General features: G+C 40.1%; 1 protein-coding gene across 1 annotated transcript in view; it reads left to right on the top strand.

The window, feature by feature from the left end:
* The window catches only part of LOC126423533 (collagen alpha chain CG42342-like), a 649,892-nt gene that overhangs the window by 287,930 nt on the left and 335,000 nt on the right, over positions 1 to 26,962 (top strand). The window contains exon 15 of the mRNA XM_050087251.1: positions 17,927 to 17,953. Within this exon, the coding sequence (XP_049943208.1) occupies positions 17,927 to 17,953 (27 nt within the window). The remainder of the gene's footprint in view (positions 1 to 17,926; positions 17,954 to 26,962) is intronic.

Below are 26,962 nucleotides of genomic sequence, written 5' to 3'. Positions count from 1 at the left end.
TGGTTCCTGAAGAGGGGCAGCAGCCTTTTCAGTAGTTGCAAGGGCAACAGTCTGGATGATTGACTGATCTGGCCTTGTAACAATAACCAAAACGGCCTTGCTGTGCTGGTACTGCGAACAGCTGAAAGCAAGGGGAAACTACAGCCGTAATTTTTCCCGAGGGCATGCAGCTTTACTGTATGACTACATGATGATGGCGTCCTCTTGGGTAAAATATTCCGGAGGTAAAATAGTCCCCCATTCGGATCTCCGGGCGGGGACTACTCAAGAGGATGTCGTTATCAGGAGAAAGAAAACCGGTGTTCTACGGATCGGAGCGTGGAATGTCAGATCCCTTAATCGGGCAGGTAGGTTAGAAAATTTAAAAAGGGAAATGGATAGGTTGAAGTTAGATATAGTGGGAATTAGTGAAGTTCGGTGGCAGGAGGAACAAGACTTCTGGTCAGGTGACTACAGGGTTATAAACACAAAATCAAATAGGGGTAATGCAGGAGTAGGTTTAATAATGAATAGGAAAATAGGAATGCGGGTAAGCTACTACAAACAGCATAGTGAACGCATTATTGTGGCCAAGATAGATACGAAGCCCACACCTACTACAGTAGTACAAGTTTATATGCCAACTAGCTCTGCAGATGACGAAGAAATTGAAGAAATGTATGATGAAATAAAAGAAATTATTCAGATTGTGAAGGGAGACGAAAATTTAATAGTCATGGGTGACTGGAATTCGAGTGTAGGAAAAGGGAGAGAAGGAAACATAGTAGGTGAATATGGATTGGGGGACAGAAATGAAAGAGGAAGCCGCCTGGTAGAATTTTGCACAGAGCACAACATAATCATAACTAACACTTGGTTTAAGAATCATGAAAGAAGGTTGTATACATGGAAGAACCCTGGAGATACTAAAAGGTATCAGATAGATTATATAATGGTAAGACAGAGATTTAGGAACCAGGTTTTAAATTGTAAGACATTTCCAGGGGCAGATGTGGACTCTGACCACAATCTATTGGTTATGACCTGTAGATTAAAACTGAGGAAACTGCAAAAAGGTGGGAATTTAAGGAGATGGGACCTGGATAAACTAAAAGAACCAGAGGTTGTACAGAGATTCAGGGAGAGCATAAGGGAGCAATTGACAGGAATGGGGGAAATAAATACAGTAGAAGAAGAATGGGTAGCTTTGAGGGATGAAGTAGTGAAGGCAGCAGAGGATCAAGTAGGTAAAAAGACGAGGGCTAGTAGAAATCCTTGGGTAACAGAAGAAATATTGAATTTAATTGATGAAAGGAGAAAATATAAAAATGCAGTAAGTGAAACAGGCAAAAAGGAATACAAACGTCTCAAAAATGAGATCGACAGGAAGTGCAAAATGGCTAAGCAGGGATGGCTAGAGGACAAATGTAAGGATGTAGAGGCCTATCTCACTAGGGGTAAGATAGATACCGCCTACAGGAAAATTAAAGAGACCTTTGGAGATAAGAGAACGACTTGTATGAATATCAAGAGCTCAGATGGAAACCCAGTGCTAAGCAAAGAAGGGAAAGCAGAAAGGTGGAAGGAGTATATAGAGGGTCTATACAAGGGCGATGTACTTGAGGACAATATTATGGAAATGGAAGAGGATGTAGATGAAGATGAAATGGGAGATATGATATTGCATGAAGAATTTGACAGAGCACTGAAAGACCTGAGTCGAAACAAGGCCCCCGGAGTAGACAATATTCCATTGGAACTACTGACGGCCGTGGGAGAGCCAGTCCTGACAAAACTCTACCATCTGGTGAGCAAGATGTATGAAACAGGCGAAATACCCTCAGACTTCAAGAAGAATATAATAATTCCAATCCCAAAGAAAGCAGGTGTTGACAGATGTGAAAATTACCGAACTATCAGCTTAATAAGTCACAGCTGCAAAATACTAACACGAATTCTTTACAGACGAATGGAAAAACTAGTAGAAGCCAACCTCGGGGAAGATCAGTTTGGATTCCGTAGAAACACTGGAACACGTGAGGCAATACTGACCTTACGACTTATCTTAGAAGAAAGATTAAGGAAAGGCAAACCTACGTTTCTAGCATTTGTAGACTTAGAGAAAGCTTTTGACAATGTTGACTGGAATACTCTCTTTCAAATTCTAAAGGTGGCAGGGGTAAAATACAGGGAGCGAAAGGCTATTTACAATTTGTACAGAAAGCAGATGGCAGTTATAAGAGTCGAGGGACATGAAAGGGAAGCAGTGGTTGGGAAGGGAGTAAGACAGGGTTGTAGCCTCTCCCCGATGTTGTTCAATCTGTATATTGAGCAAGCAGTAAAGGAAACAAAAGAAAAATTCGGAGTAGGTATTAAAATTCATGGAGAAGAAATAAAAACTTTGAGGTTCGCCGATGACATTGTAATTCTGTCAGAGACAGCAAAGGACTTGGAAGAGCAGTTGAATGGAATGGACAGTGTCTTGAAAGGAGGATATAAGATGAACATCAACAAAAGCAAAACAAGGATAATGGAATGTAGTCTAATTAAGTCGGGTGATGCTGAGGGAATTAGATTAGGAAATGAAGCACTTAAAGTAGTAAAGGAGTTTTGCTATTTGGGGAGCAAAATAACTGATGATGGTCGAAGTAGAGAGGATATAAAATGTAGGCTGGCAATGGCAAGGAAAGCGTTTCTGAAGAAGAGAAATTTGTTAACATCCAGTATTGATTTAAGTGTCAGGAAGTCATTTCTGAAAGTATTCGTATGGAGTGTAGCCATGTATGGAAGTGAAACATGGACGATAAATAGTTTAGACAAGAAGAGAATAGAAGCTTTCGAAATGTGGTGCTACAGAAGAATGCTGAAGATTAGATGGGTAGATCATGTAACTAATGAGGAAGTATTGAATAGGATTGGGGAGAAGAGAAGTTTGTGGCACAACTTGACCAGAAGAAGGGATCGGTTGGTAGGGCATGTTCTGAGGCATCAAGGGATCACCAATTTAGTATTGGAGGGCAGCGTGGAGGGTAAAAATCGTAGAGGGAGACCACGAGATGAATACACTAAGCAGATTCAGAAGGATGTAGGTTGCAGTAGGTACTGGGAGATGAAAAAGCTTGCACAGGATAGAGTAGCATGGAGAGCTGCATCAAACCAGTCTCAGGACTGAAGACCACAACAACAACAACAACAAGTTAGACATGCCACATTCACAGGGAATGTGGTATACACATTGCTTTTGGAGACTTAGATCATCTTTAATGCAACAAATAAGACTTTTTTTATCTTTGTTGATGCGGGTAAATTACACTGAATGCCATGTTTCAATAATAGTCTACCAATCTTTCTGGAGATTGTGCCAGCATAAAGCAGAAAAGTGTTTGTGGTTTATCTTTCTTAGTCTCAATTTCTATCTAAGGGCTTGATCTGAACACACATTCCTCTGGAACAAAATTCATAGACATTGTAATTATTTGGTGAGGCTCTGATGATATGATGGCATTTGAGCTCTATGGAACACTGTTTTTACCATGACATCATTTTTTTGTGGATTGTGATGGCGCAAAGTGTAGAAGTAGATATTTGTGTGCTCCAATTTTCTATACACATTCTGACCCAGGAATCCATCTGTTCTTCTTTGAAGTATCACTTCAAGGAAAGGTAATGGCCCCTCCTTCCATTGTAAATTTTGTATTATGATGGATAGAGATTAAACATTCCACAAACACTTAAAGCTTTTTAACTCCATGTGTCTACACTACAAAGGTGTTGTCCATGTATCAGTAGGAACACACTGGTTTGACCATGGCTGATTATAGTGCAATATCTTCAAAGAGTTCCATGTACAGTATATATTCACCTTGAAAGTTGCTAATGGGTTAACCATCACTACATCATAAGATGATGTGAGAACACATGTAAAAGGTTCTGTGAAGTAACTATCAAGCTTTTTTGCAATTATTTTTGAAGATTCAGAAGTTGAGAGTCTCATAAAGATGGAGGCCATATGTGCATCTTGGGACCAGAGTTGACTGGACAATGCACAGCTCAAGTGGGTTATGAATGTAGTCTTCACACCTCCCCACACATTCTCTGAGAGTCTGTTTCAGTTATTTCAACAGATGGCGTTTAGGTACACCAATATCAGTAACTATGGGTCTTAGTAAACTGCCTCCCTTGTGTATTTTAGGAATCCCATATCATAATAGTGACACAGCTGTTCATTTTTGGGGACTTTTTATAATGTGACATAGTAAATATGACTCACTTAAAAAACATATCATTTTTCCCTCAACTTTACTTATAGGATCAATGAGTGCAAGGATCATCAGCAACACCCCTAACTAAAACTACCAAATAAATCTGTGATCACCAAGCACTGCCTTAAATATAACCATGAAATGATGTATAACAAAATCAATATTGTGATACAAGCATCAAGTTTCTGTAACAGTTTAATTAAGGAGACTAAAGAATTGAAGATGCCTGAAGAAACTTTATTAATGGTGATGGAGTTTTGATTTTGAACAAGTATTGCGGCATGACACTCAGTTTGTTGATATCTTACCAGCCATCTCAACCTCCTGAGCTGGAAAAGCTGAAAAACTGTGTAGTCAGAGACTTACACACTTCTGAAACACATTTGAGCATAGTGTAATGGGTGATGGAAGTCAAACTTAGCTATAAATAGTGGAGCAACACCAACAATGCTTCACAGTTCAGTTGAAGTTAAGAAGTCATGACAGCTCACAGTACCTGAAGAAAATGTGAGTTGATCCTAAAAATGTTGTGCATAAAATGGAAACAACAATTTGGCCATACATCTGAAACCATACCATTAATCAATAACACCAAGGAAACTTGCGAGATCACAAGATTATATTCTTTTCAGTATTTAAATTAGAAGCAATTGGTTATTGCACTGTTGTTGAAAAATCATTAAGCTCAGTTGTGATAATGTGTGCTGATGCTGAGATGAATGAGTGCTCTGAGGGATACTTATACTGAGGATAATTTTGTAACATAAATACTTAGGGGATTTTAACTCTGAAAATGGGAAGTACCTCCAATTTGTAACAGATAGGCTGAATTACATAAAGTTTTCAAAACCTATAAATAGATGTTATCACTGTGCCGAAAGGAAATAAATGCGCTTGTTGCATAGTCATTCATGCTCCATCCAGACAGCCAGTTGAATTCTGTGAGCTCTCTACAAAAACCTCTAAAAGTGTATACCACATGTTTTCTTTATCAATTCTTGTGTGCAATGAAAACTTTTCGATAGAAAACAAATTTGGAAAAACTTTGTCCTTTAGAACCATCGTTGCTCACTTGCATATTTTACTCACTTGCACATTTCTTCGGAATTATTGACTAGCATGTTTGAAGCTGTATTATTAAAGTGTTTCATGACTTGTTATTGTATCAGTGGTTACACGTCATGATGTTTTTGGAAAAAGTAATTTTTGAAGGAGACAAATTTCCATTCAAAGATTGAACCAGTAAGACACTGACTAGTTCTGTTGCTTTAAATATCTTGAGGAATTATTTTGGAAGTAATCTTCCAACCCTACATCTTAGTAAAAACAAATCTAAAATACTTTCAACTAAACCTCTAACAAGAGGGGTACAATGGGGTGTTGTGTCTGATGATGGTAGATGAATAAATGGTACATTTGCTTTCCTTGGCATAAATGCTAGGCAAGCACCTCTCTTGGGAATATCACATTGATCTTTTATACCAAAAACTAAGAAAGTAAACAGTGACAAGTAATGGATTGAGCAACAACAGTGTTATGGAAAGGATAGATTGATAGTCATCACAAGAAACAGACACCGAGTCACAGATAGTCACATTGAAAAGACTAAGATTTCTGCCAAAAGACCTTTGTCAGAAATAGAAAACACACACACACACACACACATATCCACAGAAGCATAACCCACACATCGCCACTATCTCTGGCCACTGTGCATCTGATGTGGATTGCAGCTGCATCTGACATCATGAATAATCTGAGGTGGGTGGTGTGGAGAAGGAGGGGGCATGGGCAGGTAGTGGGAGGTATAGCAGGGTAGGGGTGGAGAAAGGTGTTGTGCTACCGGTGAGAATGTGCAGAGACATAGTGGGGGACAGGATAGGGTTGCTAGATGCAGAGTAAGTGGAATAGAAAAGGGCAAGGGGAGACGAGAGACATAGAGAAGGTGAAAAGATTAGTGGGTGCAATAGTGAAACAGAAGGCATATGTAATGCAGGATTGGGATCAGGGAAGGGGATAGGTTGGTGGAAAACAAGGACTAGCAAAAGTTGAGTTCAGGGGGTTTACAGATTTGTTGTAGGGAGGATTCCTACCTGCAAAAAAGCTGGCGTTAGTAGGAATGATCCAGTTAATGTAGGCTGTGAAGCAGTCATGAAGTGAAGCACATTCTGTTGGGCAGTATGTTCAGCAGCTGAATGATCCAACAGTGTCTTAGCCATAGTTTGACAGTGGCCATTCGTGTGGACACACAACTTGTTAGTTGTCATGTTGATTTAGAAATCAGCACAGTGGTTGGAGGTTTGTTGTACATCAGGTGGCTGCATTTACAAGTAGCCCTGCATTTGATGAGATAGGAGATGCCTGTGACAGGACTGGAGTAAGTATGGTGAAAGGATTTATGGGACAGATTGTGTGTTTAGGTCTATTACAGAGATGTGTGCCATGAGGCAAAGGTTGGGAGCAGGGATGGACAAGGATATTGCATAGGTTCAGTGGGCAGCAGAATACCACTATGGCGGGGGCAGGATGGATAGTGGGTAGGATTTTCCTCATTTCAGGGCATGATGAGAAGTAGTCAGAACTCTGGCAGGGTATGTAATTCATTTAGTCCAGCCATTGGTTGTACGGGGGTCTCAGGAGGAGTGCTCATTTGTGGCTGTACAGTGTAAGGAAGGGACATTTTGATATGGAATAGGTGGCAGCTGCAAAGTAGAGTTATCATTGATGATTGGAAGGGTTTGGTGTTCTGGAGGTGCTGATGAAGCCATCCTTGATATGGAAGTCATTATAGAGGAAGGTGGATTATTGGTTTGAGGAGAACTCGGTGAAGCAAACTGGGGAGAAGGTGTTGAAGTCCTTGGGGAATGTGGATACGGTGTCCTCACCCTGATCCACATCATGAAGATGCCATTAGTGAATCTGAGCTGGGTGAGTGGTCTGGGTCTGGTATTCTGTGTGGTTGGGAAGGATTGCTTTAGATAGGCCACAGATAGATTGGCATAGGATGGTGCCATGTGAGGGCTCATTGCTGTTCCATGGATTTGTTTTTAGGGAATATTTTCAAAATAGTAAGATGTCATTATTGAAAATGTTAGTGTAGAGGGAGGTGGCATAATTAATGATGAGCAGGGAGTCAGATGGTAAAGGAACAGGAACTGTGGAGAGTTGTTGGTGCAAATGGTTGGTGTCCTTTATATAGTAGGGGAGATCATGGCTAATAGGCTAAAGGTATTGGTCCATCAGAGTAGATATGCTCTGAGTGGTGGCACAGTAACGAGCCACATTGGGGCATCCTGGGTGGTTGGATTTATGGACTTGAGGAAGCATGTAGAAGGTATGAGTGCAGGGAATGGTAAGGGTGAGGAGAGAGGTAGACTCAGTTGAGACATTTTGGGATGGTCCTAAGGATTTGAGAAGGGTCTGGAAGACCTGCTGGATTTCTGGAATGAGGTCACTGTGGCAGGGTTTCTAGATGGAAGGAGCAATGACTCATAGTAGAGGATAGGAAAAAATGTCTGAAAGTACATGGGTAATATCAGAAAAAGGTTGAACCAGAGAAATCTGACAGCTGGCAGAGTTCTGCCAGGTAATCCCTGTGATTCATAAACACAGTGATGGAGACTTTGTCAGCAGATGGTACCATAAGGCCAGGATCCATTTTTAGGAGTTGCATTGTGGTTATTTCTGCAGATGTAAGGTTGATTTCCATGTTGAGAGATGATGACAAAGCAAGCTTCAAGGCTAGAAAATTATGGAAAGTTAATGGAGGGGACTAGGAAATGCCGTTAAGGTCCTAGACTCAATGAAGAAAAACTCCTGATTTACACCTCTACACAGTAGAGAGTAGGCAACATCATTTCATGTGGGCTAATGTAGACAGGATCCAAGGGATGACCGGGATAACTCATCACCCCAGTATTTGCTGAGCAGGGCACCCTCTTGCCCTGGAAATGAAATCATTTCCAAAGTCAGAATGACCAGCTGATGTTCGATGGCATAGGATGTGGAAGACAAAAGGAAACCACCATATTAAAGATCGATGGATATCCCAAGCACCAGCAGTAAAACATGCCAGTATCTTCTGTAAAATTTTCAGGAGATAAAATAGTTTGCCATTCAGAGCTCTGGGTGCAGACTGCAAAAGATACAGACAAGGTGAAGGAAAATAATCCCAATTTTAACAAAGCTACTTGGAATGTGAGAACACTGCTTCAGTGTAGTAAACTAGAAAATTTAAAACTTGAAATGGAATGACTGGAAATTGATATCCTAGGCGTATCGGAGATGAGATGGCCCCAACCAGGTGATTTCTGGTCTGAGGAATACAGAGTCATTCACACCAGAAATAGCCAAGATGGACCAGGAATGGAAGGGGTTGGAATAATTTTGAGCAAAAACTATGGCTCATGTGTCAAGGGATGTGTGCAATATAGCTCTCAAATAATACTAGTCAAAATTGAAACTAAAGGACACTGTGATAATACAAGTATACATGCGAACATCCAAAGAAAAAGATGCAGTCATTGGTGAAATATATGAAGAATTCAGTAATGCAATGAGAAATGTTAAGGGAGATGGGGGACTGGAATGGGAGTGTAGGTGAAGAACCGGAGGAAGGAATTGTTGGAAAATTTGGATTTGGATGAAGAAATGAAAGAGGAGGTCAACTAATAGAGTTCAGCTCGAGGCACCATTTAGTTGTTGCCAACACAATTTTCCAACATCACAAATGAAGAAGATACACATGGAAGGCCCCTGGAGACCTGAGGAGTCAGCAGATTTATTACATTCTAGTGAAAGCACGTTTTAGGAACCAGGTAAAAGATTGCAGGAGCTATCATTTGTGGACATAGGTAGTGACCATAATCTGGTCCTGATGAAGAGTTCTCTCAGATTCAGGTGTCTGAAGAAGAAGACTGAAAAACTTAAATGGGAATTAGAAAAACTGAAAACCAAGAGACTGGCAAAGTGTTATACTCACAAAAAAGACAACCTAGCTAAACATTTTCAACATGGTTGGGTACATGAAGACTGGGATGAAATTAAATCTGGTGTACACAAAGCAGCAGAAAAGATATTTGGAGGAACTAAACCCAAAAACAAGAGGAAATGAGTTACAGCAAATTTTATTGAGCTTATAGAAAACAGGGGATCATACAAAATCACAACTGATTAACAATGAAGAGCTGAATACAGAGAAGGCTAAGGAATTTAGTCAATAGAGAAGCTAGGAAAGCAAAAGAAAATTTTCTTGAGGAAATGTGCAAGGAAGTGGAAGAAAATATGCAAAACAGAAGAATTGATTTAGCCTACAGAGCAGCAAATAAATTTTTTAACAAACATAAAACAACACTTTCAGGTACAATAGGAAATAAATAGGGGGGAATGCTGTTTGGTGAAGAGATGGTGAGGAGATGGGAAGAATACATTGAGGAGCTGTACACCAGAACACCTTTTTTGGAAGAAGTAATAGGAAGAGAAGACCAAGTAGATGTAGATGACAAGAGAGACGACATTCTGCAAGAAGAATTTGACAAAGTTCTAAAAGAACTACAGGACAACAAAGCAATGGGTATTGATGACATCCCTGCAGAACTAATAAAAAAAAGGCAGCAGCTACAAAATATGAACAGTACCAAACTTTAAGCCTAATATCACATGCATCAAAAATTCTTGTAAAAATAATTCTGAAAAGAATTGAAGATAAAGTGGAGGATATGCTGAGTGAAGATCAGTTTGGTTTCAGAAGGGGACTGAAAACAAGAGAAGTGATTCTGGCACTGAGGCTTCTCATCGAAAGCAATTACAGAAAAATAAACCAAGTTACTTTGCCTTTGTAGACCTGGAAAAGGCATTTGATAATATTGCTTGGCAAGAGGTGTTCAGAGTGCTGAGGAGAAATGGAAAGAAGTACAAAGATGTCCATGTGATACTTAGTTTCTATAAGAATGGGGTAGCAGTGATTAGGAACTGTCACCAGGAACAAGAAGCAAAAATTAGAAAGGGATAAGACAAGGATGGTTCGAGAAACTACTGAGGTGGGAATCAAAATTAATTGGAAGTAGATAGACATGCTACGTTATGCAGATGATATTACTATAGTCATTGAGACAAAAGAAGATCTAGAGAAAGTCCTCAGAACAATGGAAAGTATTCTATGCAATCAATGTGGAATGAGAATAAACAAGAAAAAGAATTAAGTGATGGTATGCAGTAAGAAGCAGAATATGAACCTCTGAGAATGAGAATTGGAAGAGAGGAGCTGGAAGGGATAGAGGCATTTACCTACCTGGGAACCAAAATCACAACGGATGGTAGAAGCTGGAAAGAAATTGTGAGCAGACTGCAACAGACCAAAATTGCATTTAATCTGAAGAGTAACTTATTCACCAGCAAGAACATCAGTCTAAAAATAAGGAAACATATTATGAAAGCTTCCGTTTGGAGTGTGGACCTAAATACGGATATGAAACTTGGACAATAGGAATAGAAGAGAGAAGATGGTAGACAGCCCTGGAGATGTGGTGCTATAGAGGGATGATGAAGATCAGCTGGAGAGACAAAGTAACAAATGAAGAGGTGCTTAGAAGAGTACAGGAAACCAGGTCTCTGTGGAGGCACATCCAAACAAGAAGAGATAAACTTGTAGGGTACATCCTAAGACACAACGACATCATTGGAACAATAGCAGAAGGAGCTACTGTGGGAAGGAATCAGAGGGGTCGACCAAGGATATCGTGCAACAGATCATGAATGATGTTGGATGTAACACGTACATGGAAATGAAGAGGAAGGCAGAAAGAAGAGAGGAATGGTGCTCTGCTGCAAACCAACCTCAGAGCTGAACACTAAAAGAAGGAGAATGGGGTGATTCGGGGGTAGTGGGGAAGGATCATGAATTGAGTGAGACAAGGTTCAGTATTGGTTTTGGATTGAGTCTGATTAGTAGTGTTGGTGGTGAAAAAGTGTTTTCACTGTGGGAATGGGAGGAGAAGAGCAGGTCTTTTACAAGTCCAGCATGATTGAATTCTGGAAATAAGCAGAAGTTAAAGCCTTTGGAAAGGACTGCTTCTTCTGTGTGACTGAAGCTTTTTTAGGACAGGGTCATGGTCTATTTGGGCCTGGGTTCTGAGGGTGTGGTAAATTTATTAGTTCTGTGAGGTGGAGCCTTTTGGCTATGAGGGGTTGTGAGGGAAGTTTGAAGGCTCTTGTAGAGATAGTGGACAGTGGTAGCTTAAGGCAAAAGTTGAAGGTGAACAGGTTGGAGAGCTTTTTGAGGTGGTATTGTGCAAGCTGCCGTAGTTCCTGGAGTGCAGGAGTTTTCAGTCTGGGAGATGGGATGCAGGAATTTGGGATTGGGGAGAAGGAGAATTTTGAGGGTGGAGAGGAGGTATTGCAGGGAGGTTTGCACCTGACTTGTATGGAAGGATTAGGTTGGTGAGTTCTATGGGCTGATGGAATTTGACCAGATAGAGGTCTTGTGGAAGGAAGGATTGCGTGTGGAGTAGGGTGATTTGATGGTCAGGCCATTTTCTTTTTGAGAGAGGGTGGGGGTAATTCCATGAGATAAGCAAAAATGCAGGAACAGTATGTTGGACTGGGTCCTGGCTAGGGAGAGGGAAATTTTTCAGTATTGACGCAATTGGAAGGAGCAAGGATGCATTGTGGACAATAGAAAAAAATGAGTGAAAGCACATGGGAAACATCACAAAAAGGATGAAATAGATAAAGTATGAGGGAAAAAGGTGAAACTTGAGGAAGTAGGGCCAATAATGGCAGATGAAAATGAACTAAAATCCATGTGAAAACATAATGAAATTAAAGAGAAAATATATAGAGAGATAATAATAGTGGGTTGCAGATCAGTGGATGGATATGTGTGAAGATAAGGAATAGCAAGTGTAAATCGATTAAGTGAGATCAATATGTGCATGCTGGAATTAAGGAAGAGAGAGACAGGATGGGTGTGATTAGGTATGGGTTCCTCAAGTTCATGTGGCACAGGAAGGTATGGAAGCAAGAGTGAGGAAGGAAGTGTGATCAGTTTGTAGGTCTAGGAGTAATTGTATTGGCCAGAAGAATGTGCGACATGACATGCTGCACCAGCAACCTGCATGGTCATGTTGCCATGTGTTGTACACAGAGAGACACTTGATGTGGCTCGGAAGACAGAGCATGTGCATTTTAGAAGGTGGCTGCAAAATACAGGAAAGTAGAGAAAGAAAAGGATGGTCATTGAGTAAAGTAATGTGTTAGAGAATCATAACATAGGAAAACTGCAGTGGGTTGTGAGATGAAAGAAATGTAGTTAGGGAATGTCAACAATGGAAAGTCCAGCATGATACAATAACAAGATTATGAAAAGGACAGATTGCTATTCACCACATAGAGGAGTTGTGAGTCACTGACGGCACAATGAGAAGACCGCTAACCATATAAACTTTCAGCAAAAAGGCTATCTTTGGAAGAAAAAGGTTATTTTTTTATTTTTTCAGTGAAGATATGTAACAAATTCTAAGTCATGAGAAAATGTGTATAGTGTGCTTTGGATTAGTGTGTCTACATCTTACACATAGAACTGAAGTTTGGGGTTTGTCCTGCACTCCAGGATATAGATAGAATATATGTCTTTTTTTTTTTTAAGTGGGTGGGGGGGGGGGGGGGGGGGAAGGGGGGAGGTTGTGTAGAAGAATGGGAGGAAGTAATAAGGATACTGTGCAGTCTCTGCTATAATGAATCATGTAAAGGAATTTTCAGGACTAAGCAATCACTTACACTCTCATCTCTATTTAAAAACTTGCACAAGTTTTGAAGTACCAACTGTACAATAACTTAAACAAAATTTTATTTATTTGTAACACTGGCATACATTATAACTATCACCTGGCAAAGCATAACACAAAAAGTGCAAACAACAGCAGCTATTATATATTGTGTAATAAACATCTGAGGTACCTAAAAAAATTTAAAAGAAAGCTGCTTTGAAGTGGCATTGGATGAGTTCCATACCAATAAGTAATTTCAGAGTATTAACGAATGGTTGCAGAAAAGTAAACTGTTTTCTCATCTGTAACATGTCATTTATGAGTAATCAAGATATAATGCATTTTAGTATTGTCTCCATGAATTTATAAATAAATTCTAATGTGTGTCTGCAATCCAAAAAGTATCTTGTACTTGTATATGTAGAACAAATAAGTGAATGACAGGCTCACAAAAGGGACTGTTAGAGTGGTTGAGATAATGGAAAACAAATCAGAAGATGAGGGACATCAGAATGAAACCATTTTCTAGGAAAGTCAACAAGCTGATGATGGAAATCCAGAGCTCATAACAAATGAAAAGATGAAGGAAAAGAAACCTTCAGAATGAAATAACAGACTGATAAGGAAATCTTGAAATATGATGACCAACCAGATTTCACTTTGAATGCAGAAATACACTCCTGGAAATTGAAATAAGAACACCGTGAATTCATTGTCCCAGGAAGGGGAAACTTTATTGACACATTCCTGGGGTCAGATACATCACATGATCACACTGACAGAACCACAGGCACATAGACACAGGCAACAGAGCATGCACAATGTCGGCACTAGTACAGTGTATATCCACCTTTCGCAGCAATGCAGGCTGCTATTCTCCCATGGAGACGATCGTAGAGATGCTGGATGTAGTCCTGTGGAACGGCTTGCCATGCCAATTCCACCTGGCGCCTCAGTTGGACCAGCGTTCGTGCTGGACGTGCAGACCGCGTGAGACGACGCTTCATCCAGTCCCTAACATGCTCAATGGGGGACACATCCGGAGATCTTGCTGGCCAGGGTAGTTGACTTACACCTTCTAGAGCACGTTGGGTGGCACGGGATACATGCGGACGTGCATTGTCCTGTTGGAACAGCAAGTTCCCTTGCCGGTCTAGGAATGGTAGAACGATGGGTTCGATGACGGTTTGGATGTACCGTGCACTATTCAGTGTCCCCTCGACGATCACCAGTGGTGTACGGCCAGTGTAGGAGATCGCTCCCCACACCATGATGCCGGGTGTTGGCCCTGTGTGCCTCGGTCGTATGCAGTCCTGATTGTGGCGCTCACCTGCACGGTGCCAAACACGCATACGACCATCATTGGCACCAAGGCAGAAGCGACTCTCATCGCTGAAGATGACACGTCTCCATTCGTCCCTCCATTCACGCCTGTCGCGACACCACTGGGGGCGGGCTGCACGATGTTGGGGCGTGAGCGGAAGACGGCCTAACGGTGTGCGGGACCGTAGCCCAGCTTCATGGAGACGGTTGCGAATGGTCCTCGCCGATACCCCAGGAGCAACAGTGTCCCTAATTTGCTGGGAAGTGGCAGTGTGGTCCTCTACGGCACTGCGTAGGATCCTACGGTCTTGGCGTGCATCCGTGCATTGCTGCGGTCCGGTCCCAGGTCGACGGGCACGTGCACCTTCCGCCGACCACTGGCGACAACATCGATGTACTGTGGAGACCTCACGCCCCACGTGTTGAGCAATTCGGTGGTACGTCCACCCGGCCTCCCGCATGCCCACTATACGTCCTCGCTCCAAGTCCGTCAACTGCACATACGGTTCACGTCCACGCTGTCACGGCATGCTACCAGTGTTAAAGACTGCGATGGAGCTCCATATGCCACGGCAAACTGGCTGACACTGACGGCGGCGGTGCACAAATGCTGCGCAGCTAGCGCCATTCGACGGCCAACACCGCGGTTCCTAGTGTGTCCGCTGTGCCGTGCGTGTGATCATTGCTTGTACAACCCTCTCGCAGTGTCCGGAGCAAGTATGGTGGGTCTGACACACCGGTGTCAATGTGTTCTTTTTTCCATTTCCAGGAGTGTATATGTGGAAAATGTATCTCAGGATTTTGAAGATTTAAAGAACAAACATTGTCATGAGAATGGACGAAGGCAATAAAAGAAGAACTGTACCTCGAACATCAACATCACTTCCAGTAAATAAGAGCTGTTGAGTGTCCAAAGTAACAGAAAATTATCCTGAAATATTGGACAGGACAAGACAGATTTAGAAACTGAGGTTGAGCATAGGTAATAGTATATAACCATAAGGAAACATGCTCTTTGACTCACTACTTTGACTGCTATTTTTAGTTTGGCGAATGAATATGACTTTTGTCATAGGACAAATAGATGTACAGAATACATTTCTACATGAAAGACTTGTTGATGATATTTATATTGAAGTACTTTGAGGTGTACAGAATATGGAAGGACCTGGATGTGAACTTCACAACTAATTATATGGAGTGAACCACATTCTGAGAGCTTGGCACTTGACAATTTTGTGAAGGAAATAGGGTTTCAACACTCTAAAATTGATAAATATATGTGTTGAAAGTTTTGATGACTTAATTGTTTATGTGCCACTATATGTTAATTACATTTTGATTGTCAGGAATTGTGGAACAAACTCACAGGTATTATGTATAAATTAATGACAACGTTTTGAATGAGAGAACTCAGTGATCCAAGTTCCTTGCAGAGTATTTCTTAATCAATGCACTTATGACCAAAACTTGCTAAATAGATTCATTATAGAAGACTGCAAACCTTGCAAGAAGCATATGGATGTCAATACCAGGTAAGAAGATTGTGGAAACATGGTTGAATATGAATACAGTGAGTTAATTAGGAAGGACATTCAATAAGTAACGCAACACCATTTTTTCTGAAAGCAGCTTGGTTTAATTAAGCATTCTAATACACCATATTATTCTCCACTCTTTTGAATACAAAACCCTGTTTTTAATATAATCTCCATTCACTGTGATAGCCTTACACCAACTTAACTGGGAAGTCCTGTATGCTCGCATGGTACCAGTCTAATGGCTGACATAGGAGCCAACACTTTGCTTCAGCAATAACCTCCACATAGTGTTTGACAAAAAATTGTCATAATCAGCCTTGTAATGTGCAAGTAGGTGCACACAGATGGTTATACTGCGAAGAACCCAATGGTTGCACACCTTTGAGCACCCCAACGGTGGATGATTGTGTCAGAACTACCAACAAAGATGTCCAATTGTGCAATGAGGTGTTTGATGTGATCCATCAATCACCTGAAATGAGAGTGTCTGCACTTTCCAACATTGCTGAAGCCACAGCCATGTGCTGTCGGCCAGCACACAGGAGATCGGATAGATTTGCGTGACCTGGTTTTGATGATGACAGACACTTCATCCATTGACTCACAGTGCTTTTGTTCACTGCAAGGTCTCTATAGACATTCTGTATGTGTATATGAATATCTGTGATGCTCTGGTTTTCCACAAAAAGAAACCAATAACAACTCTCTGCTTGAAACGCATCTCCGTTACAGACACCATTTTGAAGGCTACATATAGGGACACCACCAATCAGAACTTCATGAAATTATAGGAGCTGAAGTGAGAATAGTCCTTGATGTCCCACAACAAATTCTACATTTGTTGAACCAAAACTGGGTGAGGAAAAAAAGTGAGTGTTGCATTGCTTATTGAACATTCATCGTAATTCTTTGACAGCTCAAGCCCAAAGATCATGCATAAATTAACAATTTTAGCAGACATGAAAATAGACCCATAGAAAGATGTTGAAAAGGTCTGAAGTGAATGTTTGAAATATCAAAGGGAAGCTGATGTTTGTGTTACAGAAAGACATATACAAATGCTGTTCTGTATTATGTTGATCCTAAGTGGGGGAGTGAAGAGAGCAGAGTATATGCAACATGATTCATGTTTCTTTTTGGAAACACTCTGTATTGGACTACAAAAAGACAAACTTGTGGCCACTTCATACAACAGAAACAGTTTTATGTTTTTTAGACAAGAGGAATTTTGTGGCCAAAGAAATGTTCTAAAGATTTTAGAACATATATGAAAACTCCAAATGTCTTTTAAGACAATCTGTTATGCTTATATCTGTTGGTATAAAAGGGAACATTAATGACTGAACCATACTGGTATTAAGTATAATTTTGTATGACAGTTTGATAGTAAAGCACAATTGGAAGTAAAGTACATCAGCTACAGAAATACAAGTGGCTCAAATATTGACAAAATCAGCTGTGGGTGAAGAGTTCAACTGGGTGTGTTTCAGGATGGGGATAATGAAATTGGGAGACAATTTGTTTGTGTGTTTTTTCTTTTCTTTTTTAAAACTGGTACTCAAGATTTTGATATCTTTTGTAGTTGTATCCTGACATCACATAGGTGTTACTGTTACTAAACTGGATGGGAATGATGATATTATGGGAAGTGAGGAGGGGAAGAGACACTGTAGAAGTATTGGTGCCTGACAAACTTAATAACATCATTATAATGAGAACTTATCACTTTAGGTATTCCTTTGCTTTGTAATTTGTCAGTCATTTTCATATTGTGCTGATGAGTGGATGATTTTGTAAGTACAGTTGTAAAATTAACAGTTTTTACTGGATGAACTATGATTTCTGTTTCTGTTGAGGATGTCAGCAGGAAATTTATGTATTTATTTATGTAGTCTTTATCCACTTACTGAAAGATGACTCTGTGCTCCTGTAATTGTGTATCTTTTCAAAAATGTAATTGAGAAATAAGTTGTAGATTTTTAAGTGTTACATCTCATAAACTATAGACTGTAACGTGTCCTTTTTCTCTTTTCTCGGCACACTTGTTGAATCGCAGAAGTACAAAAAACTCAGACGGAGACAGGTAAGAGAAACTAGTTAATTCATTTTTATCTAGAGATGCAATTAGGTTAAACTAGCGGATGAATTCACTAACTTACACTGGAATTTTAGTTTAAAATAACTTATGGGAGAGCATTTATATTGTGTTGTATATGTCCAAAACATAACTTGTACTTTAACTCATCTTAAATGTTTATGTGATATTTTCCAGCTAATATGAGAATTTTATAATTGGTAATTGCTTACATAACAACAACAACACAGACTATTTAATTTTGAGAAATTTTCTAGTATTCTATTTCATCTGTGGTATCCATATCTTTTTTTCTTCCTAAGCATTTTATATACTACTGCAGAAATATTATAACACCAGTAAACTATGTTTATTAATATTTAATTGTAATATTGTAATTCTTCATGATTTTAAAATGTACATGTGCAAGCTTATCTCAATATTGGTGAGTACAGAAGATTCATGTATTGCACACAGGATATTCAATTAAGAGAGACACCTGTAGAAACATTGCTTAAGGTCAATTTGACTAATTGCTACAAATGATTTATTTCCTCACTGATTTTCATAAAGTCTCTAAACAGTATTATGCTTGTATCTGCATGCTATATTCATCACTGTTTGAAACAATTTACCTCCTTGCCCCTCAAGACCACATTGAGTTCAGATAATGTAATAGAGACAGCTTTGCTGTACATATAAAATTTTCAGCAAAAACATTTAGGAGTAGAAGTTCATAGCTATGTAGACAACATTAATAACAACAATATACTGATGAATAACTTGAAAAATTATGCAATTGAGTTTTTTTTTTATTTGTTGATTCTTTAATTTATGATGGTCACTCTGTATTTCGTTTTTCATAAGTGGGATCTGTTTGGCATTACACTTCCAAAAAAAGGCACACTGAAACAAATCCCCAATGTAAATTGTTTAGGAAATGTTCAGTTATGTATTGCTGTGGAAAACCAAGGAGAAATATCCATTGTTCACATGCCCAGGGTCAGTTCTGAATGATGATGCATTACAGTGTCAAACTGGTTATGAATGCCAGTCAGTAGCTTGTGGAACTTTGCATGGCATTTGGAACCTCTTCCTCTTTCATGCATATGGGCTGTCAGTAGTCCAATAAATACTGAAATTATGTAACTGTCCTTCAAAATTAAATTTGTTTCAAGAATTTTTGTAGAACCTCCCTTCTGCACCTACCAACACATTCACCATGCTTTTGGGACAGCATAGACATCCTATTCTATTGACTTAATACAAGAGTCCTCATATAAAGAAGGCTTACAGTCAATGAAAATTCTACTGCCTAATAGTGGCATATATCTAACAGTATATATTTCATTTAATTGAATCAAGGAGACAAAATTATGTAATTGATGTGGGAACATTCCTGTTTAATTTTGACTCAAAAAAATGAAATGAGTGCCTTTCAACTTACACTTCCATAATGACATTTATCCAGCAAATATGAAGAGGGCAAGGAAGATGGGCCAAAGCACAGTGCCCATTTTCTTTCAAGTTAGTGGATACTTACCAATATTGAGCACATCTTTTTTCTCTGCTTTTTGACCACTAATAACAACAGCCCACTTTTAAAACTTCATTTTTGTACACAAATTTTGTGCTTGGAGGAACAACGAGTGGACTGTTATTATTAGCAGCCAAACAGTTGTGAAAAAAGACATACTCAGTTCTCAAATAATACCTGCTGGCCTCCTGTGCGACTTTGTGTTGCAGCTTAAACTAAAAAATACTGAACTATAATTATAAATGCACTTGACAGTAAGATAGTAACTGCAGCTTTGTATATTGGGATTTAAATTGACATGATTTTTCAAAATGACAAAGCAGAAGATGGCAAAAGCTGAATTGCATAAGATCTTGTACTGTCATGACAGCATATCGACATACTAGGAGGCCAGCTGCTCTCCTCTTTCCACCCTTATTTGTCTTGAAAAATCCTAGCTCTAGACATTTCTACACCCGCTAGGCAATTATATCTAGAACCATGCACTTTCTTTCTGTTCTCATAAAGAAAAGAAATCATCTGCAAAAATTAATTTGAGTCTCTGTAATCACATATATCTGGATACTGGGTTTTCTTGATAAATCTCCCAGGAAGACACACTCTGAGGTCTCCTAGTGGCACTATAGTATACATTCTAGTATACATTGTGAAGCAAATTATTCGAGGATATGTAAAATTATATCTTTGCAAAAGCAGGAATTTGAATTAATTTCTTAAACCTTCAGAGTGACCCTCATATTTGTATTACATAAGCTTGTTCATGCTTTTTAGTACTGCTTAATTTATGTAACTAACATTAAAGACACTTACTGTAGTGAGATGAGCACATTTAGGCATTCTTAAGGGCACAGAAATGCAGAGTGATAGATCAGTTTGCTAGTTATATAATTTACTGAAATTCTGACTTAATGTCATTAAATAATATCACTTTTCATCATTTGCCTATTTATGAATAATTAGTATATATATAGTTATAATAGAGGGAAGCATTCCACGTAGGAAATAAATATCTAAAAACAAAGATGATTTGACTTACCAAATGAAAGTGCTGGCAGGTCGACAGACACACAAACAACCACAAACATACACACAAAATTCAAGCTTTCGCAACAAACTGTTGCCTCATCAGGAAAGAGGGAAGGAGAGGGAAAGACGAAAGGAAGTGGGTTTTAAGGGAGAGGGTAAGGAGTCATTCCAATCCCGGGAGCGGAAAGACTTACCTTAGGGGGAAAAAAGGACGGGTATACACTCGCGCGCGCACACACACACACACACATATCCATCCACACATATACAGACACAAGCAGACATATTTAAAGACAAAGAGCATCTCTGCCCAAACTCTTTGTCTTTAAATATGTCTGCTTGTGTCTGTATATGTGTGGATGGATATGTGTGTGTGTGTGTGTGTGTGTGTGTGTGTGTGTGTGTGTGTGTGTGTGTGTGTGCGAGTGTATACCCGTCCTTTTTTCCCCCTAAGGTAAGTCTTTCCGCTCCCGGGATCGGAATGACTCCTTACCCTCTCCCTTAAAATCCACTTCCTTTTGTCTTCTTTCGTCTTTCCCTCTCCTTCGCTCTTTCCTGATGAGGCAACAGTTTGTTGCGAAAGCTTTAATTTTGTGTGTATGTTTGTGGTTGTTTGTGTGTCTGTCGACCTGCCAACACTTTCATTTGGTAAGTCAAATCATCTTTTTTATATATATATATATATATATATATATATATAAAAACGAAGATGAGGTGACTTACCGAACAAAAGCGCTGGCAGGTCGATAGACACACAAACAAACACAGACATACACACAAAATTTTGTGTGTATGTCTGTGTTTGTTTGTGTGTCTATCGACCTGCCAGCGCTTTTGTTCGGAAAGTCACCTCATCTTTGTTTTTATATATAATTTTTCCCACGTGAATGTTTCCTTCCATTTTATATATATATATATATAATCTCATTTACTCAAAAACATTGTACAAGTATACAGTAATACAGTTTGTTGACAGCAGTAATATGATTTTTGGAATTTAGGTACTTTTACTCTATTGTGAAATACTGCCAGCATGAAGATTAAAATACATGAACTGCCCTTTTATCAGTTAGAGAACTGAGCAATTTTTATAAGTGCACTCTGTTCTTTTGTACATTTACAAATTATCCTCATGCTAGTGGGTAGCAAAAAGTAAATTGCAATTAATTAAGAAAGGGAGTGAATAAAAACAAGCACCAATGGAAATAGTGTTTACTGTATTGGGAGGGGGTGGGGAATATGGAAACATAAAAGAATAACACATGCCTAATACATCATAGGAAAAACCAATAAAACCAATGAGTTCCAAAACAGCTTTCAGTCATCTGGGAATGGATAAATAGAGGCCTGTGTGGTTTCCAGAGGAATCTTATACCATGCTTGTTGCAGAATAGAGGGAAGTTCAGGTAATGATAATGGAGGTGCATAATAATCATGCCCTCTTCTCTTCATAGTAGACCACAAGGGCTAAATGATATTGAGATTTGGTGACTTTGATGCCCAGGGCATCCTCATGCTCACAAAACCAGTGCTGGAAAATGTGAGCTTTGTAAACAGAGGCCCTGTCATCTTGGAACACAGCATCACCATTTTGAAACAAATTTTGTTCCATTGCACCTGATCAACCAAAATGGTAACATAATCCCTGACAGCCGTCTGGCCTTGCACAGTAACCATGGAGCCCATGGAATACCATGATATGGCTCCCAAATTGTCACCAAACACGTGCCATGTTTCACTCTTGGCAACACGCAGTCTGCATTGTAAGTCAGATGTAAACTCAGCCAGAAGTTAGAAACAGTGTGTAACAAGACTCATTTCATCAAAAGACTCTCTTCTATTGCCCCATTGTCTATGTTTCATGGCTTTGGCACCATATTTTCCTATTACCAGCATTTGTGTTACTGATGTGTGGTTTTGGAATTCCAGCTCACCCTGCAATTCTCAGCTTGTGGAGTTCCCTTCATGGTTAGTTTGGTGCTGGGTTCATCAGTGAAACATTCAGTTCTATAACAAATTTTGCAGCTAACATCCTCTTATTTTTCAAACCAATCCTCTTCAAGGACAATTTGTCAGGATCACTCAGCACACACTTTCATTTACATTGTGACGTAGCAGGTGATATTTTCCTGCTTTCCATGTACACTCCTGGAAATGGAAAAAAGAACACATTGACACCGGTGTGTCAGACCCACCATACTTGCTCCGGACACTGCGAGAGGGCTGTACAAGCAATGATCACACGCACGGCACAGCGGACACATCAGGAACCGCGGTGTTGGCCGTCGAATGGCGCTAGCTGCGCAGCATTTGTGCACCGCCGCCGTCAGTGTCAGCCAGTTTGCCGTGGCATACGGAGCTCCATCGCAGTCTTTAACACTGGTAGCATGCCGCGACAGCATGGACGTGAACCGTATGTGCAGTTGACGGACTTTGAGCGAGGGCGTATAGTGGGCATGCGGGAGGCCGGGTGACGTACCGCCGAATTGCTCAACACGTGGGGCGTGAGGTCTCCACAGTACATCGATGTTGTCGCCAGTGGTCGGCGGAAGGTGCACGTGCCCGTCGACCTGGGACCGGACTGCAGCGACGCACGGATGCACGCCAAGACCGTAGGATCCTACGCAGTGCCGTAGGGGACCGCACCGCCACTTCCCAGCAAATTAGGGACACTGTTGCTCCTGGGGTATCGGCGAGGACCATTCGCAACCGTCTCCATGAAGCTGGGCTACGGTCCCGCACACCGTTAGGCCGTCTTCCGCTCACGCCCCAACATCGTGCAGCCCGCCTCCAGTGGTGTCGCGACAGGCGTGAATGGAGGGACGAATGGAGACGTGTCGTCTTCAGCGATGAGAGTCGCTTCTGCCTTGGTGCCAATGATGGTCGTATGCGTGTTTGGCGCCGTGCAGGTGAGCGCCACAATCAGGACTGCATACGACCGAGGCACACAGGGCCAACACCCGGCATCATGGTGTGGGGAGCAATCTCCTACACTGGCCGTACACCACTGGTGATCGTCGAGGGGACACTGAATAGTGCACGGTACATCCAAACCGTCATCGAACCCATCGTTCAACCATTCCTAGACCGGCAAGGGAACTTGCTGTTCCAACAGGACAATGCACGTCCGCATGTATCCCGTGCCATCCAACGTGGTCTAGAAGGTGTAAGTCAACTACCCTGGCCAGCAAGATCTCCGGATCTGTCCCCCATTGAGCATGTTTGGGACTGGATGAAGCGTCGTCTCACGCGGTCTGCACGTCCAGCACGAACGCTGGTCCAACTGAGGCTCCAGGTGGAAATGGCATGGCAAGCCGTTCCACAGGACTACATCCAGCATCTCTACAATCGTCTCCATGGGAGAATAGCAGCCTGCATTGCTGCGAAAGGTGGATATACACTGTACTAGTGCCGACATTGTGCATGCTCTGTTGCCTGTGTCTATGTGCCTGTGGTTCTGTCAGTGTGATCATATGATGTATCTGACCCCAGGAATGTGTCAATAAAGTTTCCCCTTCCTGGGACAATGAATTCACGGTGTTCTTATTTCAATTTCCAGGAGTGTATTTGGTATAAATCTATGATATGGTGTCTCTTTTAACACCAAACATTTTAGTTACCTTTGTTACTGAAGCATCCACTATACAAACATCATGAATTTGCTCATGTTTGATCTCACTTAGCTCCAGCAAAATGCACTCACAACTTCAAAGAAGACTGATCTGGCTATATCTGACACTTGCAATGTAGTGAGGGCATTGTTCAGGTGCCATTCTTGATCAAATACAACAGTGCTTGCTAGCACCTGTATTTATGTTTATCATGCATTTCTCTCGGTGTGTCCGTATTTTTTTCCAACCCCTGTAAACAGCATACACATTTTTCTTCATATTTTAACCATTTTTGGTAGTTTATTGTAACATAGAACCATATTTGTTTGTTCTGTTGGAGATGTTTTCCATTATTGTAATGATGAACTGGTTGTTTCATTTCATCATCGTGCATAAGCTGTTTCTTGATTGTAAAGTAACAGTTCTCTTGATTTGCTACTTTATTCTTTTCATGAGTTATCCAGTCACACTTAATGGCCACCTGCTTCAGTCTCTATTGTGAACATTTTCATGTGTTTAACTGGCCTTTCTTTCCAGAAGTATTCTGATCAGTTTGATTGGGCACAACATGACTTCCTCTTGCACACCAGCCTCTTCGTATCAGATTGACACTTACACCCAATATCCCCGATTATTTATTAAACATATTCCAAACTCTCTCTTCACCTACAGTTTCTTCCCCTCTTCAGCTCTCTCTACAACCATGGAAGCTATTCTTGATGTTGTAATACGTACTTTTCACAAGTTCCCTCTTCTAGTGAGCATTTTCTTCTGAATATTCCTTTCCTCAGTGGTTTAACAGATAACCTCCTCATTTAATATCTTATGAGTGTTCTTAATTTTTAGGATGCTTCTGCAACACCATGTCTCAAGTGCTTTGATTTGCTGTTTTCCAGTTTTCTTACAGTCCTTCGATCTCTTCTATACATGGCTGCACTCCAGATGTACAGTCTCAGATATTTTTTTCTCAGATTTGTCCTATGTTTGACACTAGTAGATCTCGTTTAGTGAAGAATGGCCTATTTGTATGTGCTAGCATGCTTCTTATATTGTCCTTCAAAGGTTACAAAGTGGTGTCTCTTTGTCTATTGACCCTGATTTTGGTATTAAGTTTTTATCACTAACCTCATTTCTGCTACTCAGCATGACTTGTGTCCTTTTTTTATTTCACCCTCGAATAATGTTGTTCAAGTCTTTACCATCTACAGGGTTATATAATTGTATTTTTTCAAAAAGTGTCAAAAATCCTACATACTGGCTTGAATAATCAATTGGCTGTCATTTCCATCAGTGATTTTAGAAATTTGTGTTGTTGGTTCACAAGTCTTCCAAAGTTCTGAGTTCTCTCAAATTCTAACTCTGATACTGGAGTCCATATGTCTTCCATACTGACAGCCATTTCTTGTCAGCAAAGAGTTCCTGCCTTTGTAGTGGCTTTCAGTGTACACTTTCTTACACTTATGACTCCACGCTTAATGTTAATGTAGTTGCTATTAACTTCACTGAAAGTTATTTTTACATCTCTGTATGGAAGGTCCTCTCTTAAAATAACTGCCACAGTTTTGTTCATTTATTTGTGTTGTATAAAAACTAAATTTGCTGTTTTACCACTGATTACAGAATTACTCCATAGGTCAGCAGGAAATACAAGTTTTCTGAGTGCAAAACAACTGTTAGGGCAATTAGGTTCCTTGTACTGTGATTGACACATACTGGATTAAATGAGATTTAGTTTTGAAAATGCTAATTTTGCCTATTTATTTACTGACATAGGGAGCATATCATTGCAAATTAAGTAAACATATGTGCACGGATTGCAACTTGCTGAACTGTGTAGGGTAACAACTCTTTTGTATTCTGTTATTTTGTAAGAGTTTAAATCAGCAAGTAATAGGCCAGTGATGCATTTTATGAAAGATTTTCCAGTGAAATTTATAGTTGACAAAGCAAGAGTCTGGGCCATAGAAAATCTCTATGAGGTGTTTTTAATCTTCTTTTCTTGATGAATGAATTTAGTTTTCTCCTTGTGAGTCTAAGTTATTGTAAAAAATGAACAAATTTTGTGAGCATACAGTATGTTAAAAGAAATTTCTGTATTTGCCAGGGTCACATGCGTTCTGTTGACATTTTCTACAGTGTGCATTGTGGCCCATGCTTAAACAGTTTCTAATACTCTGGATGACTTAAAGTGGCGAAGTATGAGTGCAAAATCCCACTTCCTTAACAATACGACTTACTTCAGATGGTCAGCTGACTTTCCCTGCTGGTTAGCTAAGACTCTGCGGGCTTTCAAATAATAAATGATGATGTGATGGTGTGGTGGCCCTCAACTACGTACCCTCCAACTCAGAGTTGAAATATTAAAAGTTTTGGTTGGTATACATAGTTCCCACATTACAAGCCAAATACTGCTGAGAATAGACACATGAATAGACACATGAATCGAATGTTCGAAAGTTCCTATCACTCGGCAATTGCGAATGTAACGTAGAAATTTTGCAATTAAATTAAATCTGCAGGTACTATCTTAACAACTTTAAATGAAGAGTACAATAGTAGAAGTACTTTTGAGAATGCGGTATATTTCTGTAAAACACTTATTGGTGTCAATGGTCCAGCAATTAAATAAAATGTAAGTTGAATCACAGGAAAACAATAGATTCCTACTGCACATAATTAGTTATGAATGACAACATAGCTCTTGAGATATTCATTTCTAAACACATGCTACATCTCCACTGTAGAAACCTTGGAAATCTCAGAAGTTCAGAAGTCTGCACTCTGAAGTATTTCTATCTCTCACGACCACATGCAAACCTCTCCACACTCCAAGTCTCTCTCGCC

The sequence above is a fragment of the Schistocerca serialis genome, chromosome 1, assembly GCF_023864345.2.
Source record: "Schistocerca serialis cubense isolate TAMUIC-IGC-003099 chromosome 1, iqSchSeri2.2, whole genome shotgun sequence".
Classification (NCBI taxonomy): Eukaryota; Metazoa; Arthropoda; class Insecta; order Orthoptera; family Acrididae; genus Schistocerca; species Schistocerca serialis.
The sequence above is the reverse complement of the archived record's forward strand: the minus strand, read 5'-3'. Positions and strand labels throughout refer to the sequence as shown.